At 44.1% G+C, this 18122-nt stretch overlaps 2 protein-coding genes across 4 annotated transcripts in view; one reads left to right on the top strand and one right to left on the bottom strand.

The window, feature by feature from the left end:
- The first annotated feature begins 6779 nt into the window (after positions 1 to 6779).
- GJA10 (gap junction protein alpha 10) lies at positions 6780 to 8016 on the top strand. Its single transcript, XM_070419091.1, is given in 5 exon segments — positions 6780 to 7026; positions 7029 to 7095; positions 7097 to 7470; positions 7473 to 7820; positions 7823 to 8016. Coding segments are annotated over 5 exon segments (1230 nt in total).
- A 3241-nt stretch (positions 8017 to 11257) lies between these two features.
- Positions 11258 to 18122, bottom strand: part of BACH2 (BTB domain and CNC homolog 2) — a 336731-nt gene continuing 329866 nt past the window's right edge. For all 3 annotated transcript variants that reach the window (XM_070418072.1, XM_070418073.1, XM_070418071.1), the window contains one exon: positions 11258 to 17258. In XM_070418072.1, coding sequence (XP_070274173.1) covers positions 16776 to 17258 — 483 coding nt within the window. In that variant the 3' untranslated portion in view covers positions 11258 to 16775. The remainder of the gene's footprint in view (positions 17259 to 18122) is intronic.

Below are 18122 nucleotides of genomic sequence, written 5' to 3'. Positions count from 1 at the left end.
ACTGGTTCAAAGAAAAACAACAAACAAGACCCCAGAAATTAAAAATAAAGCCAATAAACATCAAAAGAAGATTTTGGTAATGAGATACAAATATAAGAAATAAACCAAGTATAAATATATGAAAACATAATATTTAAATAAAGAACATAACAAAATGGAGTAAAAGTAGAATGGATACAGCTGAAGAATGAATTAGTGAGTTTGAAAATCAGATTGAGAAACTTTTAGAAAGAAGAAAAAAAGTACACAAACAAAACCAAATAGTAAATATGAATGCAGATTTAAGTGAGGTGAAGGATAGAGGATGTGCCAGTATTAGAGTAACAAAAGAAGACCAGAAGAGGAAAAAAGATCGAAGGGCCAGAGAGTCAAATGAGAAAGAGAAGGAAGTACCCACATCTAGACATACTGAAAGGAAGAGTTTCACCCTGGCTGGTGTGGCTCAGTTAACGTTGGAGCAACATTCCATACACCAGAAGGTGGCAGGTTTGATTTCTTGGTCAGGGCACATAACCAGGTTGTAGGGTTCAATCCCTCGTCAGGGTGTATGTGAGCTGCAACTGACTGGTGTTTCCTTCCTTTCTCTGGAATCAATTAAAAAATATTCTTAAAAATTTTTCAATTTTTAAAAAACATCCAATTTGAAACAAGTCTCATTTGTTGTGAACACTGTTCCAACTCCACTGCTCTTCAATGCCACCTTGCCAACAAATTGGGTGACCATATATGTGTAGGTTTCTTTCTGGAATCTGTTTTGTTTATTGGCCTGTTTGTGTAATCATGCACCCATGTTACCACTCTTAATTACTGTAGCTTTCTATGTCTTGATATCCAGGAGACAGTAGTGGCAGTAGTTCTCATCCTTTAGTGTGCTAGTTTCTGCTGAGACTGGGATGAGACAGCCGGGGAGCCCCTTCTCTTTCCCAGCAGCAGTGCAGTGCCAGGATTACTTCCCTCATCAGGACATTTCAGGTTATTGCTGAGAGGTTATGGGAGAGTCTCCTACTCTGTGCTCCTGTCACTTTCAGATTCTCTAATGAAAAAGAAGTAAATTTTTCTGAGCTGTCTGTTGCAGCCTAATAGAAGATTGCTAGAACACACAACCTACATACAGACGCAGCCCACACCTCAGTGGTCTAAAATTGCTTCATTTCTTTTTGAGATATTTCTTCTCTCAGTATAGCATGATTTGCAAGAATACTTTGGGTTTGACTGTCACTCCATTATTGGGTGTTCACATTTGATGAAGCTAGACTCACCCTGAGCAGCTATTGATGAAATCAGACACCACCTATCGATTTGTGACATCGATTCCCAGAGCAATTAATTGTCTGAAAGAAATGCACTCACTCAAATCACTGTAATTATTCACAAATGAAAAAGGAAAATTCTCATTTGTTTCACTTTTCATTTCCAAATGTCTTACACCAGGAATGGCTGCAGCATAGTGTCAATTAGAGAAATATTACAAGAGAATTGCAAAGCACGAAACAACATTTTGACCTTGGGAGAGGACTAGGTTAGACTCCATTGATCAAAATCACTGTGCTCATTCTGGATTGGGCCCCACAGCCAGCTGATCAGAGCCTTTATATTGGCAACCAGCCTAGGTTCCCTAATTAGCCAGACATGGTCCAACTTGAAGGTTCTTTGATCCCATTCGTTATTATTTTGCCCACCTTATAAGGTAAGTGGTCGATAAATGGATTTTCTTGGTTATGAGAAATATAGGAAATTCCTGTGGGGAAGATCTGAAAATTTAGGAAAGGAACACAGCTTTTTACAAAGGAGATGCTAAATTAACATTTGATAGTGAAAGAAAAGTCAACAATATTTCTAGGACTTGTAGCCATTTAATGGTAAAAAGTAGTTATTTTTAGGAAACAGGAATATTTGTCTAAAGGATCTGACTTTTGCATGCCAGAATGTATGATTGTATTTCTGGTTTTCATGTTGGCCTAATTTTCTTTTATTTGCTATTTTAAAAGTAATAATTTCCAGTTTTTAAGGATATCGTGGCAAAAAGAAGCATTAAATAGTTTAGGATGGTCACACAGAATATTAAATGAATTAGTTTTTCCACCTCAGGTGTTTTTTTTTTTTGGTTAGTTTTTTGTTGTTGTTTTTGTAGTTGTTAATGCTCACCTGAGGATATTTTTCCCATTGATTTTTAGAGAGACTGAAAGGGAGAGGGGAGGGGGGAGGGAGAGAAAGAAATATTGGTGCTACAGAGACATTGATTGGTTGCATCCTACACATGTGCCAACTAGGCACAGATCAAACCTACAACCCAGGTATGTGCCTTTGGCTGGAAATTGAACATGAGACCCTGTGGTGCACGGGCTGGTGTGCCAACCACTGAGCACACTGGCCAGGGCTAGGACTTTTATATAAAACTAAAGGCCTGGTGCATGGATTCGTGCACTGGTGGGGTCCCTCCGCCTGGCCTGTGGGGATCAGGCCAAAACCAGCCTGGTGCACAGATTCATCCAGGGCGTGTTCAGCCCATCTCGTCCAGCCCCGATCGGCCAGACCCCAGCAGCAAGCTAACCTACTGGTCAGAGCGTCTGCCCCCTGGTGGTCAGTGTGCATCATAGTGACTGGTCAAATGGTCAGACACTTAGCATATTAGGCTTTTATTATGTAGGATAGAAGCTCTATATTTTTATGTGTTAAAGGTATTATTTTTTAATAAAGAATAATGGCCAGAAAAATTTAAATGGATGATTAAAAAAGGATAGAACTTAGCAAATTGTTGCTTCAGTTAATGAGGTATAAGTCCAAGATTTTAAAGTTTTTATTTGGGGTACTATAACTTTTGAATTTGAAACAATTTACAAGTACATAGAGTAAAATATAAAACTCATTAATACCCCTTTCAAATTCTGGGAGAATCTGTTTTTTTAATTTTTAAAAAAATATATATTTTATTGATTTTTTACAAAGAGGAAGGGAGAGAGATAGAGAGTCAGAAACATTGATGAGAGAGAAACATCGATCAGCTGCCTCCTGCACATCTACTGGGGATGTGCCCGCAACCCAGGTACATGCCCTTGACTGGAATCGAACCTGGGACCCTTCAGTCCACAGGCCGACGCTCTATCCGCTGAGCCAAACCGGTTTCTGCTGTTTTTTTTAAAATTTTACTTAAGAAATTGTTTAAACATGTATGCACATACAGGTATAAATTTACATAAATGTACACATTGGGTAAAAATTAGTCATGCTTCCCGAGAAGCATCTTTTTCTTTTTGCCTCTTTCTTCCTCCTCCAAACTTCCCCCTTGCTTACCACCTCCTACAGACCACCAGTACCTATATTAACTTCCCAGTGTGTGTCCTTCTGTTCTTTTTCCTCCATGCTCATAATCACATACCTATACATCTCATATACAAATGCATATATATATATATTTTTTTTTTTTTTTTAATATTTTATTGATTTTTTACAGAGAGGAAGGGAGAGAGATAGAGAGTTAGAAACATCGATGTGAGAGAAACATCGATCAGCTGCCTCCTGCACACCCCCCACTGGGGAGGTGCCCGCAACCCAGGTACATGCCCTTGACCGGAATCGAACCTGGGACCCTCCAGTCCGCAGGCCGACGCTCCATCCACTGAGCCACACCGGTTCTGGCTATATATTTTTGTATGATTTTATTTTACTCAGTGATATACAGTCTTACATTGCATCTGAGGATCAATTGATTTGGAGAGACTTGGCATCTTTATGGATAGTAATTGAGTTCTGAATCCCTGAGTATAGTATATCCTACCATTAATTTATTTAAACAGTGGTGTGTGTGTGTGTGCATACTTGGCATTGTCAACTGTTCTCTCCTGGAAACTGTCCTGCTTTGGTTTCAGTGACACGACCCTCATGTTTTCCCCTTTTTTCTCTGCTATTTTTCTTTCTTGTCCCCAAGTGATCTCATCTACCTATTCAATGATTATTCACAAATGCTTACATTTTTTTCTCTAGTTTGTATCTTTTTATTGTTGTTGTTCTCTAGACTCAAATGCTTTCTGGACATCTCTACTTAAAAATTTTTATTTTACAATTATAGTTGACATTCAATATTATTTTATATTGGAGGCCTGGTGCATGAATTCATGCATATGTGGGGTCCTGTCGGCCTGCCCTGATGGGGGCCCATTGGGCTGGGCCAGCTGGAGGTAGGGCCTGTGGGCAGTTGGCTGGCCAGCTCTGCCCCCAATCTGGGTGTTGGGGGCCGATCGGGGGCTGGGCCAGCCAGAGAGGGGGTGGCGCCTGATCAGGGCCTGGATCAGGCTGGTTGGCTGCCGCAGTGTGTGTCATAGCCACTGGTAGTTCCAGTTGTTCTGGTTGTTCCGCTGTTCTGGTCACTGGGCTTTTATATATAGATAGATAGATTAGTCTCAGGTGTACAGCATAGTGGTTAGACAATCATAATTCACAAAGTGCTCCTCCCCCACCCCAATATTTCAGGTACCCAACTGGTACCATCCATACTTATTACAATATTATTATCTATATTCCATATGCTCTACTTTACATCCCCATGACTATTTTATAACTGCCAATCTGTACTTCTCAATCCCTTCACCTTTTTCACTCAGTCTTCCAACTTCCCTCCCCTCTGGCAGCCATCTGTTTGTTCTCTGTATCTGAGTCTGTTTCTGTTTTGTTTTTTTAGATTCTGCATATAAGTGAAACCATATGATATTTGTCTTTCTCTAACTGACTTCTTTTAGCATAATGCCCTCTAGGTCTATCCCCGCTGCACAAATGGTAAGGTTTCATCCTTTTTTATGGCTGTGCCCACTCTGCCATTCAGTGTTGTTGGGGAAAAATATCTATATATTTTTCCAATTATAACTTCTGCCATTGCTGTACTTAAAAAGCCTTCCTCTACTTCAAGATTGTAAAACATATTCTTTTACATTTTATTTTAATACTTTCAGAGTTTACCTTTTTAGATTTAATACTTTAGTCCATCTGGAATTTATACTGGGTTGGGCAAAAGCAGGTTTACAGTGTGGGTATATAAAAGTTATTCTTGTATTATTATTTACTAACTACTAGTGACCCGGAGCATGGAATTGCATGGCCCTACCACCCATGCACACCATGCCCACCTGCCTGCCGCACCGCCTTGACACCCTAACCTCTCCAGCCAGAACTCGAGTGCACCTGGCCCTGCCCCTGACCCCTCTGGCCTTCTCTGGTCGCTTTAAGCCCCTCCCTTGGTCCCACGAGTCGCCTCGGGCTGGTCCCACCTCCTCCGGGTGCCTCCCCACTTCTGCCCCATCTCTGGAGCAATGCGGTAGCTCCACTCCTACACGCATGCAGCCTCCTGCTGAACAGTTGTTACATAATGAGGGCATCACGACCATTAGCATATTAGCTCTTTATTATAGAGGATTGTATTATTTTCTATACAAACGAATGTAGAGTTACTTTTGCCCCATCCTGTATTTGTGTTTGGAGATAAGTAGGGAAAATATAACAATTTAATGTTTTTTTCTTGTATTTTTGAGTTGATATTTGCTTTTTTTACACTATTGGTTCATTTTATATGTTAGTGGGAGTCCTTAGTGACTAAGTACTGTGGGCTGGACCAGGCATGTCTGGTTCATTGTTGAATTTCCTGGCATCTACTAAATGCTAGAAAGATTTTGGTAAATATTGAAGGAATGAATTATGGAAAGAGAAAATTGTTTCATTATTTGTTTTAACCTAATAACACTTTCCTGCTTTTTCTCCATATATTTCACATTAGGAAGTCTTCCACATCTTAGAAGATTTTAATGTACCAAGTATTTTAGCCTCATTGAACCTTGAAAAACATTAAATTTTTCAGTGTGAACCAAATAACCTACTCATGTCAGCTATGTTTCCATTTTTTTCCAGGTCTCAAGTTTGCTAGAGCAGTTTATATTCACTTTTCCTCTAAGTTAGCAAAGCTTCCATGAAAACATGTAATCATATGTCTTATTGCTTATTGTTTCTGTGTCTTCTTAATCTTTACTGCTGTGCACAGGGTTTATTTGGCTGATTTCTGTTTTCCTCATTTGTACTTTTAGTCTTGAGTGGGAGCCATGGATAATATATAACGAGGACCTTTGTTTTTCTGCTGATGATTATTCCTGTGAGAGGAACTGAGTTTTAAAGTGAAAAGACAATTCAGCCCACTGTTATTTATTGATACCTTCTGTGTGCAAAGACCAAAATGCTACAACCATCACACAACTCATGTTAGGTACAGTGCCACAGTAAGAGTTATTTAAGATCATGTAGGATGTATGGTAAATGGGGCATCTCAGATGGTAGAAAAATGAGTAAAATTGTGGAATAGACGGCATTGTATAAACATGAGGGCCAATGCATATGTCAGAATGACAGTCAACTTTGTGTGGGAGAGAACAGGATAGGAAGGATATTGGATCAGATTGTGGAGGGTCGTTAGTGTTTTTTCAAAATTGGATAGTCCCTGGAACCATCCTATTTCATCAAGCATGGTCCATAAATATTAGGGCTGGGAAGCCATTCACAGTTTTACTGGCATGAAAAAACAATCTGCTGTTTTAATGAGCCTGAGTCTTTATACATTACATCCAGGGGTGTTATTAACCTCCGTGTTCTCTATATTTCAGGCATTAGTCTCTTACCATGGGGGATTGGAACTCATTGGGTGACATTCTAGAGGAAGTTCACTCCCACTCAACCATCATGGCTGACCATCCTCTTCATTTTCCGAATGCTGCTACTTGGTGTGGCTGCTGAAGATGTTGGGGATGATGAACAGTCAGCCTTTGCCTGCAACACCCAGCAGCCAGGTTGCAACAATATCTGTTATGATTGATGTGTTCCCTATCTCTTTGACCAGATTCTGGGTTTTACTGATCATCTTCGTATCTTCTCCCTCTCTGGTGTATATGGGCCATGTCCTTTATCGACTCTGGGCCTTTGAAAAGGAGAGGCAGAGGAAAAAGTCACACCTTAGAACCCACATGGGGAATCCAGGGCTGGAATTGGAGGAGCAACAAAGGATAGAGAACTGAGGAGGTTACAAGAGCAGAAGAGGATCCATAAAGTCCCTCCGAAAGGATGTCTACCGCATACTTGTCTTACACATCTTGATCAGACATGTACTGGAAGTAGGGTTTATGGTAGGCCAGTATATTCTCTATGGGTTTCAAATACACTCCCTCTACAAATACACTCAACCTCCATGCCCCAGTGTAGCGGATTGCTTTGTATCCAGGCCCACAGAGAAGACCATTTTCATGCTCTTTGTGCACAGCATTGCAGCCATCTCTTTGCTCCTTAATTTACTGGAAATATTCCATCTGGGAATCAGGAAAATCAGGAGGGCACTTTATGAGAAGTCAGGCAATGAGGGCATTGACGATGAAAGGGCCCCTCCATTTCATTTGAGAAAATATTCAGTGCCTCAGCAGTATATGATTTGCTCCCCCTTGTATGAAAGAATCTACTTCAAGCCAACAATCAGCAACAAGTCACCCAAGTCAGTGTGCCGAAGTCTAAAGCCTTGTGGCAAACCCCACAACCCAAGCCACTTGAGTTAGATCCTTGTGATAGTGAAAAGGACTGGGCTGAGAAGGGTCAGCACAGCGGACAGCTCCACGTCCACAACACGTGTCCCTGGGATGACTGTGCTAGAATTCAGCACCCAGGACAGCAACCTGACCATTCTTCCTTTGGCATACAGAATACCATGTCCCAGTACTGGCTAGGCACAATGATGCCTTCTAGACATTGTCCATCCTATGCAATAGGAACCTGGGAACAGTCCCAGGACTGGCAACGCGCAGGGAGCCTCTCACAGGTTTGCACAGTCACTGCAGAGGCAGCGATGGCAGCGTGAGAGAGAGTGGAGTCTGGACAGACAGATCTCGCTCAGGCAGTCGCAAAGGCAGCTTTCTGTCCGGGCTGCTATCTGAAAAGGGACAGCTACACAGTGACTCGGGTAGCTTCAGTTCTCGGACTAGCTTGTGCTTTCTGCATCAGTAAAACAGCCCCTTGCTCTGCCTTCAGCCAATGGGCACAGAACATCAATGGTAAGTAAAGACAGACTGACTGATCAAGGAACTATTACAAGAAGTGTTCCATTTTGGCCCCTTCTTAGCCTTCCATTTCCTTCTTCATGGTGTGTATATGTCTGTGTTGAGAGAGAGGGAGAGGAGGAAGGGGAGGTTAATTTATAGAGAGTTAAATTCATTCATTCAAGAAATTCAACTCATGAAATAAACTTAATTGAAAACTTTATATCCATCTGACTTTTAGGTGCTGGGTGTGTAAATGGATAAAATACCATCTCTGCCATAAAAGGGAAAGTTAGGTAAACATGTAAATGTGATAATGTGTAAGGTGCATGATATGGAGGTGGGCAAAGGAGGGAGTGGTCACTTCTTTATGGACCGGTCAGGAAAAGCTTCATAGTTTTTACTTTTCAATTGCAGTTGACATTCAAGATTATATTAGTTTCAGGTGAACAGTGCAGTTATTAGATAAGCATTTATATAACTTACAAAGTGGTTATCCCCAATAAGTCTGGTACTTAGGTGGCACCGTGCCAAGTTATTACAATATTATTGATTAGATTCCTTAGGTTGTACTTTACATTTGCGACTATTTTGTAACTGCTAATTGTACTTTTTAATTCTTTCATCTTTTCACCCAGCCTCCATTCTCCTTCCACCTGGCCACCCTGTCTGTTCTCTGTATCTATACATTTTTTCTGTTTTGTTTGTTCACTTATTGTTTTTTAGATTCCACATATAAGTGAAATATGCTATTTGTCTTTCTCTGACTTATTTCACTTATAATTCCTCTAGGTTCATCCATGGTTGTCACAAATGATAAGCTTTCACTCTGTATTATGACTGAGTAATATTCTATTGTATATCTGTACCTCATCTTCTAAAGATTCATAGTTGAAGTGTCTTTTGAACTGTGTTGTCATAGATGTGAGTTTTCCAGGCCTAGGAGAACTGGGGTCCATGGAAGAGGCCATCCCAGTAGAGGGCACAGCACAAAGGGAGAGGTGTGACAGCAAGGCTCTCTGGGGAGTCACGTTTGGTGGAGCACAGAGTGGAAGGAGGGCTGTGGAGAGAGGGAAGGCTGGAGAAGGGAGCATGGAGGCCTTGAAGGGCAGCAATGGAGAACTCAAAGGGGACGTGGAGCAGAGGAGTGACTGGGTCAGAGTCACTTTAGAAAGCTCTTTCTGCCACAGTGTGGAAAACGGATCAGAGGAGGGGTTGTTCGTAACCTTGAGGTGCCCTTGTCTCACGCCATTGTTTTCATAGCTCTGGCATTTAAAAGTCATATACAAATATTTGGGGATATATCTCACAAAGACTAAAATCAATATCATATCGATTTTAATTCTGTTCTCTGAACAGCCACTGTGGAATAAACATTCCCTGACCATTGTAAGACATAATGGATATTTATTGTAGATTCTTTTCAATTCTGGAAAAAAAAATGACATTTGCTTTACCCACTGCTCCAAACTGCTTTCGTTCATTAAACAACACTTCCAGGTTTAGAGGTGGAACTTCGCCGTTAAGCTCACTTGGTTGAGCTCACACACTTGGTTTTTCCTTTGTTTCTTTCTTTGTGTTAATAGTGATTGAATCCCTCTAACCTAGTTTCATATCTCCTATGAATTTAGAGATTATTATTATTTTTTTTACTGCACTAAAGCCATACCTCGAGAATGAATCATCCTACCTAGATTTCTCCTAAAACGCTTCTCTCAAACTGATACTCATTTCTTGCCAGTGACCAGTCATCTACCTAGGAGACTGTCGGGAGCCGGCATGGCCAAGGCATACTCAGACCAGCTCAGCCTGGTTCAGCGACCCTGAGTGGAGGCGATGAAAGGCTTAGAAAAGACAGACAAGAGAATGAAAGCTGGGTCTCGGTGGGACGCTGCTCCTCTGATGGACAGCGCCAGTCCCCACAAGCCGTGTCTTTATTTTATAGCAGATGCCACGAGGCAAAGTAAGGGCATGATCAAGTTGTTTACATCATTCTCATGGGTTTCAACCCTACTCAACTACATGCACCTGAACTCTATCACACAGGCACGTGGGGCCATGTGTTCGGACCATAGGCTCAAGCATACAACTACAGCTGTTGGCTATAATTGTGCTGGGAAGGCTCTGCCCTCCAAGCTGAGACTTGCACGTGGCCACGAGAGGACTGTGCCTTCTCATCAGTCCAAGGCTTGAACCTGTCCAAAACACTGTAGCAGCTCCTCATAGGAGACTGTGTTAGGTATCAATGCATGGGTGCTCAGGACCCTCTGCCGAACCACAGCAGGGTTCTCAACTCTGGCTACAAGTTACAGTCATCTGGGAGCTTTACTTTTTTTCATGCCCAGGACTCATCTGATTCTTTTTTTTTTTCATCCGATTCTAATTAAACCAGAATCTCTGGGGATGGGATGCAAACCCCACAATATGTTCCCTGGAAGTCCCCCATGACTCAGTAGGGTGCCTCGGAGATGCATTAAGGAGCATAATTCAGCAATTTTTAACTTCAGTTTCCCATCTGATGGGTGCGGTCCGGCCATGCACTTCTTGAAGCCCAAACCTGTGTGGCAGGGTGCTCTCTCCAGATATCCTGTGAACACATCCTTTACAGCCTCACTGACAGCTCAGCCAAACCTCTTCTGTGTCCACTGTTCCTCACCGTCTGGCCTGCCTGCCACTCAATATCTCGGTTTCCCTTGACATCAAACTCCAAGACTGAACTATCAAATAGGCTTTTCTCGCTCAATTGTATTTACTTCCTAACCAGAATTCTAAATTCCTTGCCCTGCCCCTCCTTGTATCTTGGTGTTGATTTCTTTTCTCTGTTTACTTTCATTTAGCTTTTGGTTTGAGATAATTGCAGGTTCACATGTCATTGTAAGAAACAACACCCTCCCATAGCTCCCCCCAGTGGTGACATTTTGCATAGGCGACAGCACCAAACCCAAACCAGGAAATTGGATTTAATGTCTTTCATCTGCTCTCATAGGCACTAGGGGTTTTGAAAATTCAGAGTCGAGGAATCACTTTGGCATGATCACATATTTAGACTTCTGATCAGATCAGTCAGGTAACAGGTAAGGGTATGAACTAGAGGAAGAGACATGGCTTCTCTGGCAGCAGAGATTTCCTCAGGCCACCAGCTGTGTCGTCTGTAACAGGGATCCGAGGCAGAGAAAATCAGTTTACAATGCATAATGATATGTCTTTATTTCATCAACAGAAATGGTGTCTAGACAAAATTTAGTTAACACTAGCAATTCAATTGAGTGAATTTTTTTTTTTTTGCACAATAGTGTATTTACAATGAGTAAATGAAGTTTCAATTCATTAGTTCATAGCAACGCTTTCCCCCCCAAAAAAGGTAAAAATTCTTAGTTACAGAGAATAAGCATCAACAGCCGTTTTCATCTTTACAATAAAAACCACAAGAAAAACCACAATCACTTAGAAAGTAAAAGACAAGCCTAAGAACTAGTATAATAAACTGATGCACTGAATTAAGTTACATTAATCGCATAGAATCTGTGTAAAAAGTATGTAGAAAAACACCTGATGTAACCTGTTACAGTCGTTGACCAGTTATGAGAGGTACAGAGGGTTATACAGGTAGATATGTGTGAAAACTGTCCGTATTGTTCGGCCTGGGGAGGAGGAGAGGCGGGGCTGCGGCCCCTTGCATACACTGAGAAGACCCTGTTTTGAATATGGCCTCTGGAGTTTGTAAGGCATGTATTAGAGGTGCACTTGCATCCGACTGGTTCTGGAACAAATTCTCACAGGCCCTCTTGGCCTCCCAAGCAAAGGTGGGTGCTTGCCCGGAATGGCTCACGGTGTCTAACCAGCACCCAAAGCTCCCAAGTGCATCTGGAATCTTCCTGATTACTCGATAGAAGTGGCAGGTCTTCTACGTCCCAGCGTGCATGGGCACCCCAGCATTCACACATGCAAAGTGCACTGCGGGGACTCAAGCGGAGGTCACCCCTCTGCCTTCAGACATGTTTCGGTAGAAGACTAAGCATCAGTCTGTAGGAAAACCCCACTGTGTCCAAGTCCTTTCCCCTTTCCTGATACACGGGAGCATTTGGCACTGAATGCCAGTCTACCTGAAATGAATGGTCTGGGTGCACTTCTGCTTCTAAGGAGGGCCATGGTTTCCTCTGAGGTCAATAACCTGGAATGAATGTGAGAGTCAGAGCTGTCTGTCCATTGCTTGATACTGAAATGCGCACACCACGCCACGCCATGAAATCATCTCCATATTACAATGAAAACACACTGATAGCCATTTGATATAAATATTACCTCCCAGGGTGGAGTGTAGGAAAATACTATACATTTAACTTTTCTTTGCAAGAAATGTTTTTGCACCGTCAGTTGAATAATTTATCCTTAATCTGCCACAATAGTTATTTTCTATGTACAAATACTTTTTGCACATATTTGTGTGCAAATATTTTCTATTCTGCAGCATCCGTCTTTGATGCTTGGGTCATGAGATGGCTTGGGCAGTGTTAGAAACACACAGCTTGAACACAGAATGCCTCCCCACGGCCACCCAGGGCCCTGCGCTGTGGACTGACCTGCCAGAGACTGAACCTACAACAAAATCCTCAATTTGGGCAAGAAACACTAACTCATGATCCAGTGAACAGCTTTATTCTTTAAAAACACACACACACTATGTTCTTTAGTCTATTTACAATGATGAGGAAAAAACTTGATTCTTGCTTCCTTCTAGATCTGACTCCTCCACACTACGCGACAGTGGAGCGGTTTGAAGTCCTTTCCTATGCAGCTCCCAGTTTAAATGGGGTGTGATGTATAGACCTAGGGAGCCAAGAAGGGCTTTGAGAGAGCCTGGCAGGCTTCTGCTCATGTTCAGAGGATTACGCTGCCACACAGTGGATCAGCTCACAGGGCAGGACTTGGTGGTTTCTTAAACGGCTTATCATTTTTACACTTTTGTTTGTTTCTTCTTCTTGAATGGCCATCATAAAGTATTAAAGGAGAAAGTGTAGGTGTGGACCTCTTGGCAATAGCACTGAACGTCACACCGTGCCCACCTGACCTTGAGCCGTCCTCCCATGCAGGCCCTCCCTGCCCTCCTTTTCAAGAAGCGGCAGTTGGCCTGCTAATCAACAGCCTTTTTTTAAAGTTCCTTGGGAAAGCAAGACGAGGATTAAATCCAAAATCATAGTGCATCTTCAAAGCAGCATACCTTCAGAAAGACAGTTAATAAATTACTTGTACACTATACAAAATCACACCGTCTGCTGCAGCTCACCTCTGACGCCGGAGTCACGGCCAGGGAACCCAGAGGGAGAAGCAGGAGGGCCTAGGAACTGCCAGCCTTTTCATTTTTTTATTTTTTGCAACTGTTTTGTTCCAGAATCAGTATGTAATAAAGTTCATTTATTCAAGGCACCCCCAGATAACGCAGAGAAACAAACACATACAGCAAAGCACTCGCCTGCCCGAAGCCTGGCCAACCTGAAGGAAGTGAGGCTGCCTGGAGACACACATAGAACAAAGGGGAGGGCTAGATTCAGGCGGCCGTTAGCTCGTCACCTCCACTGTCCCTGCCCTGACCCATCCCAGGCCCAGACACTCAGAGCCCAGCCCCTCCTGGGCTGGCGTAGGGATCCTCCTAAACAGTCCATGGTGGGAGGGTCCTTTATTTTGGTAAGAAAGACCCTAAAGAACACTGTTTCCTACAGTTAACTTGCTTTTCCTTTTCCTACGAGACACAGGCTTCACTAAGGGATCCCAGGGGAAAGAACAGGCTGGTTTTAAAAATTCCACTTGAGGCAATTTGGATTCTGGTCCCCAGCTAGTCCTCCCTTTCAATGAACCAGGAAGTAATCTTGACAAACACATGTTTTAGAGCGGTAACAGACATGGACATGTTGCATTGCACAAAGTTAGTCGCTGTTCATGGTGGATGGTGAACAAAATCGGAACAAGTTGCTAAAAAGAAATCGAAAGACAGTTTTTCAAGCAGTGTTTTTAACCAGTTCCTACAGGAAGGGTTTGGTTGGAGAGAGGAATAAAAGTGAGGTGGGGGCTGGCAAGAAGAGGAGGTGGATCGAGTTAGGGTGGAGAGAAAGAAAGAGAGCCCTTCCCACTGGGAGCGGCCACAGCACAGGTGTGTGCAGACCGACCCACAGGGAGAGGATGGACGGAATGCGGTCAAGACTACCAGTTGCACGTGAGCTATTACCAGGATAAACGATGCCAACAAGGTGTTTGAACCTGGTTATGATCTGAGCAGAAAACACTCCTTTTTTGAAAAAGAGGAGGTCACTTAAAAAAGGAAACAAGAGAGTTCAAGAACAAAATACTGTTGGCTGACTCCACCGTAACACAGACTTGGGATGGATCACATGATTCACATTGAGTGTAAATTCGAGCTGTCACCAGCTTTCCACAAAGGCGGGCAGACCTCTTGGTGAAGCGCAAGACCTGTCTACTAGGCGGAGAAATACCAACAACCGCGATGACAGGGGCAGCTCTGGTACAGAGCTCAATGAGACAAGCATGTGCACACCACACACACAGACACACACACACACAGACACACACACACACACACACACACACGAGAGGAAACGAAAACCCAGAGGCAGGTTTTAAAAGTGGAGCTAGTTTAAAAGAAAAGCCTTTTTGTGTGTGTTTTAATCCTACAGCATGAACCAACATATTTCTGGCATTCATACATATTCCAACGTTTAGCGCTAATATTTGTACAGAAAAAAGTTAATACTAAAACATGTTACTATGATTTCACTTTCGCCTACATCATATACTAATTCCCCCTTTTACATGCAGCTTTAATATTGTCCAAACAATGGCACAAATAAAGAAACAAAGTCAACCATCTAGTCCCCAGTGCCCACCACCCCATCCCCACATCAAACCCTTAGGGACTCTTCCCCTGGCCAGGCGGGGCCCGCTGGAGCGAGGGAGCTGATTCCTCCTCCTCTGCGGCTGGTGCGGGGTCTCAGCACACTCTCCTGTAAACGTGGCCAGGGGCCCACCCCCCCGCCAACCCCCCAGAGCCAAGGGAAGCTGCTCTCTGTGGGTTGCAAGCCAACCAGTTTTGCAGCAAGAGAAGAAAATGATCATCAGGTGAGGGCAGGTGTGTGTGTGGTGGGGGCAGGGTCAGGGCGGGCTCCTGGCCACACCACGTCCAAAGACTCAGAATGAAATCTGCCTGGGGACAAGAGACTGGTGGAAAACCTCAGAGTTCAACTCGAAGCATTTGGAGAAGGAAGGAAGGAAGGAAGAAATGCTCTCGCCTGTGTCCGGGACAGACCTCAGGCTGTCTGACCTGCTCTCTCCGACTCTGGGTGAGCTGCACTGACCCAGGACAGCATGCAGAGGCAGGGCCTTGGGGCTGCAGGTCACCCCCTCGGGTGAGCTCTCCCAGGAGGCCAGTCCTGCTCAGCCGAGTCCTTCCAAGTAGCAGGTCCTGCCGCACTACACTCCCAGGGCAGGCGAGGCTGGATGAAGTGCTGAAATGAATGGGACTTACACCCCGGGTGAGAAAGCAGGTCTGACTTATTTCTAGGAGCCAACGCCTACTATTTCGATGCACTTTCGAGTGAGATGCCCAAACTCTCTCCCCACTTAGGAATCTGAACATCCAGCATCAACTCTGAACTCTCCATCTGCATTTCGACTTTGCTTAGGAAAGGTGGGGAGGAGGTGAGATAGAAAAATATTCAAGCAGATTATTGTCGACACATCCTAGGATGAATTCATTATTTGGCAAGATTGTTTTTTTCCCTACATAATTATCACCTGAGTGGTTTTTTAATGAGCTAAAATGTTTTACTTTTAAACTAAAAGCAAAGAATATACAGTATACTCGAGTTATACGGAAGTTACAACTTCATTTAAGAAAATAGGTTTGACCCAAAACTCAGTGCAAGTGGCAAAGTTGACCATGACTGTACAGTGTCTGCAGAAACAAACAACAAACCCACCAAACTCAGATGACACCACCTGACGGTGCCAAACCCAAACCAAACAGAAAAGGCTGTCTGAAACAAAAACCTTAAAATGAAAACTTCCAACATCGAATTCTGTCCATAAATAAGTACAAATCGAAGTTGAACTGTGAAGCAAGAAAAAAAAAAAAAAAAGAGAGACCATGTTAACAGTTGCCAAACTAGTTCTAGCATCAGAGACAAAAGAAGAGGAATGTTGGAACCTGTCTGTCAATGAGAAATGAAGTTTCCAGTTTTAGGATGAGAAAATTGAGGCATGCAGGACTTTTGCATATGGAGAGATATATATTTCATATATATATTATATATAATATTTACAGTCTAGCTATAAAACTTTGATGTGTATAGAAGCTGTCTTCAATGAAAAAAATTGAACATTCAGAAGAAATTCCTGAGATAGGGTTTGTGACATGGGCCACTGAGAAAAAAATCCGTGGTTGGGTCCTAGAGGTGTTATAGTCTATCCCTGTTAAGATTGAAATTAACCCACAGACAGACAGTGTCACCACTGTTGTCTTTCCTTGCCGGGGCAAGGGGTAGCACCATTGTGAAGGTAACGATCACTCCTGCGTGGAGAGAGGAGGGAATACTTGGAGACGGTATTGCTGCTGAGACCGCTGTAGTGTGCACCAAATTCCTTCTCGGTTCTTCCAGACGACAGCTGGACAGCGCCACCTGGTGGGGAGGTGTGAGGACGCGGAGGCGGGCCGCGTCACTAGGTGTAATCCTTCCTGGGCTGCTCGTCCGTGGTACACTTATCAGTCATTTCCTGGCAGAAGTCCACGGTCACCGTTTGGCTCCTGGGTTCCAGAGGGGGCCCTCTCTCCGCGAAGGTTCCTGGGTCAGTGCCTTCCAGCCTCCGCGCAGAAGTACAGTTCTCGGAGGCGTTGCCGGGGGCCCAGGGGGGCCCGGGCGGCGCGGCACCCTGCTCCAAACAGCAGGGCACGGTGTCCCCGACCGCGCACGGAGGGGCGGCAAGGTTCTGCTCCACGCCCAAGGGCGCGGGGCTAATACTGGAGGCTGGAGGGAGACCCATGGGTCTGAGGACAGGGCAGTACCGATGCAGGGCCTGGACCTGCTCGGGGCTCTGGATGTCGCGGCAGACTTCCTGGGAGAGGCAGGAGAAGTTGTCCAGCAGCTCCCCCATGCACGCTTTCAGCTGGTTCCTCTCGGACAGCAGCTTCTCCTTCTCGCACACCTGGACACGGGGAAGCAAGAGACGCCCGGTCAAGCCTGCGCCGGAGGGAGACCTTGTTGCTGGGCTCTCCAGGATCTAGAAACTCACAACATATGCCTCCCGGGAGCCTGGACATGCTCTCCTGCCAGGTCTCATCGCTGAGCTGCCCACCCAGACGGGCACCGATCCTGACACCTCCCTTGTGGCAGCTCTTTGTCCCTCTCGGTGGCCTGGCCAAGTGACCAGTAAAATCACCACCAACCAGAACACTTTTTCTTAAAAAAGATTTTATTTTTTTAAATTATTATTTTTTAATCCTTACCCGAAGGCATTTTTTCCGTTGATTTTTTTAGAGAGAGTGGAAGGGAGAGGGAGAGACAGAGAGGAACACAGATGTGAGGGAGCCACATTTATTGGTTGCCCCACACACGCCGTGGACCAGGGCCGGGAGTCTGCAACCGAGGTACATGCCCTTGACAGGAATTGAACCTGGGACCCTTTGGTCCACAGGCTGACACTCTATCCACTGAGCCAAACTGGCCGGGGCTCAGAGCACTTCTGGGAGTCAAGGTTCCTGTTTCTTGGAATTTGGGGTTTGCAGGGGATCAACTGGAAAACTCTTGGTCTCAAACCAAGAGCTGAGAATCTCCCCTAGATGCATTAGATTGCCATTTCTGAAGGTCAAAAATAACTGAGCAAGGCAGAGCTATGGCGACCAGTGGTTGCCAGGGGGGTGGGCTGGGGTGGGGTGGGAAGGACGAATAGGCAGGGCATAGAGAATTTTTAGGGCAGTGAAACTACTCTATGTGATAGATACATGGCATTATGTTTATTATACATTTGTCCAAACCCATGGACTGTACCCCAAGAGTGAGCCCTCATATA

The sequence above is a fragment of the Myotis yumanensis genome, unplaced genomic scaffold, assembly GCF_028538775.1.
Source record: "Myotis yumanensis isolate MYYU_CA2020_CCGP unplaced genomic scaffold, mMyoYum1.0.hap1 SCAF_6, whole genome shotgun sequence".
In the NCBI taxonomy this organism is placed as follows: Eukaryota; Metazoa; Chordata; class Mammalia; order Chiroptera; family Vespertilionidae; genus Myotis; species Myotis yumanensis.
Note: the sequence above shows the minus strand (reverse complement) of the source record. Positions and strands in the feature narration are given on the sequence as shown.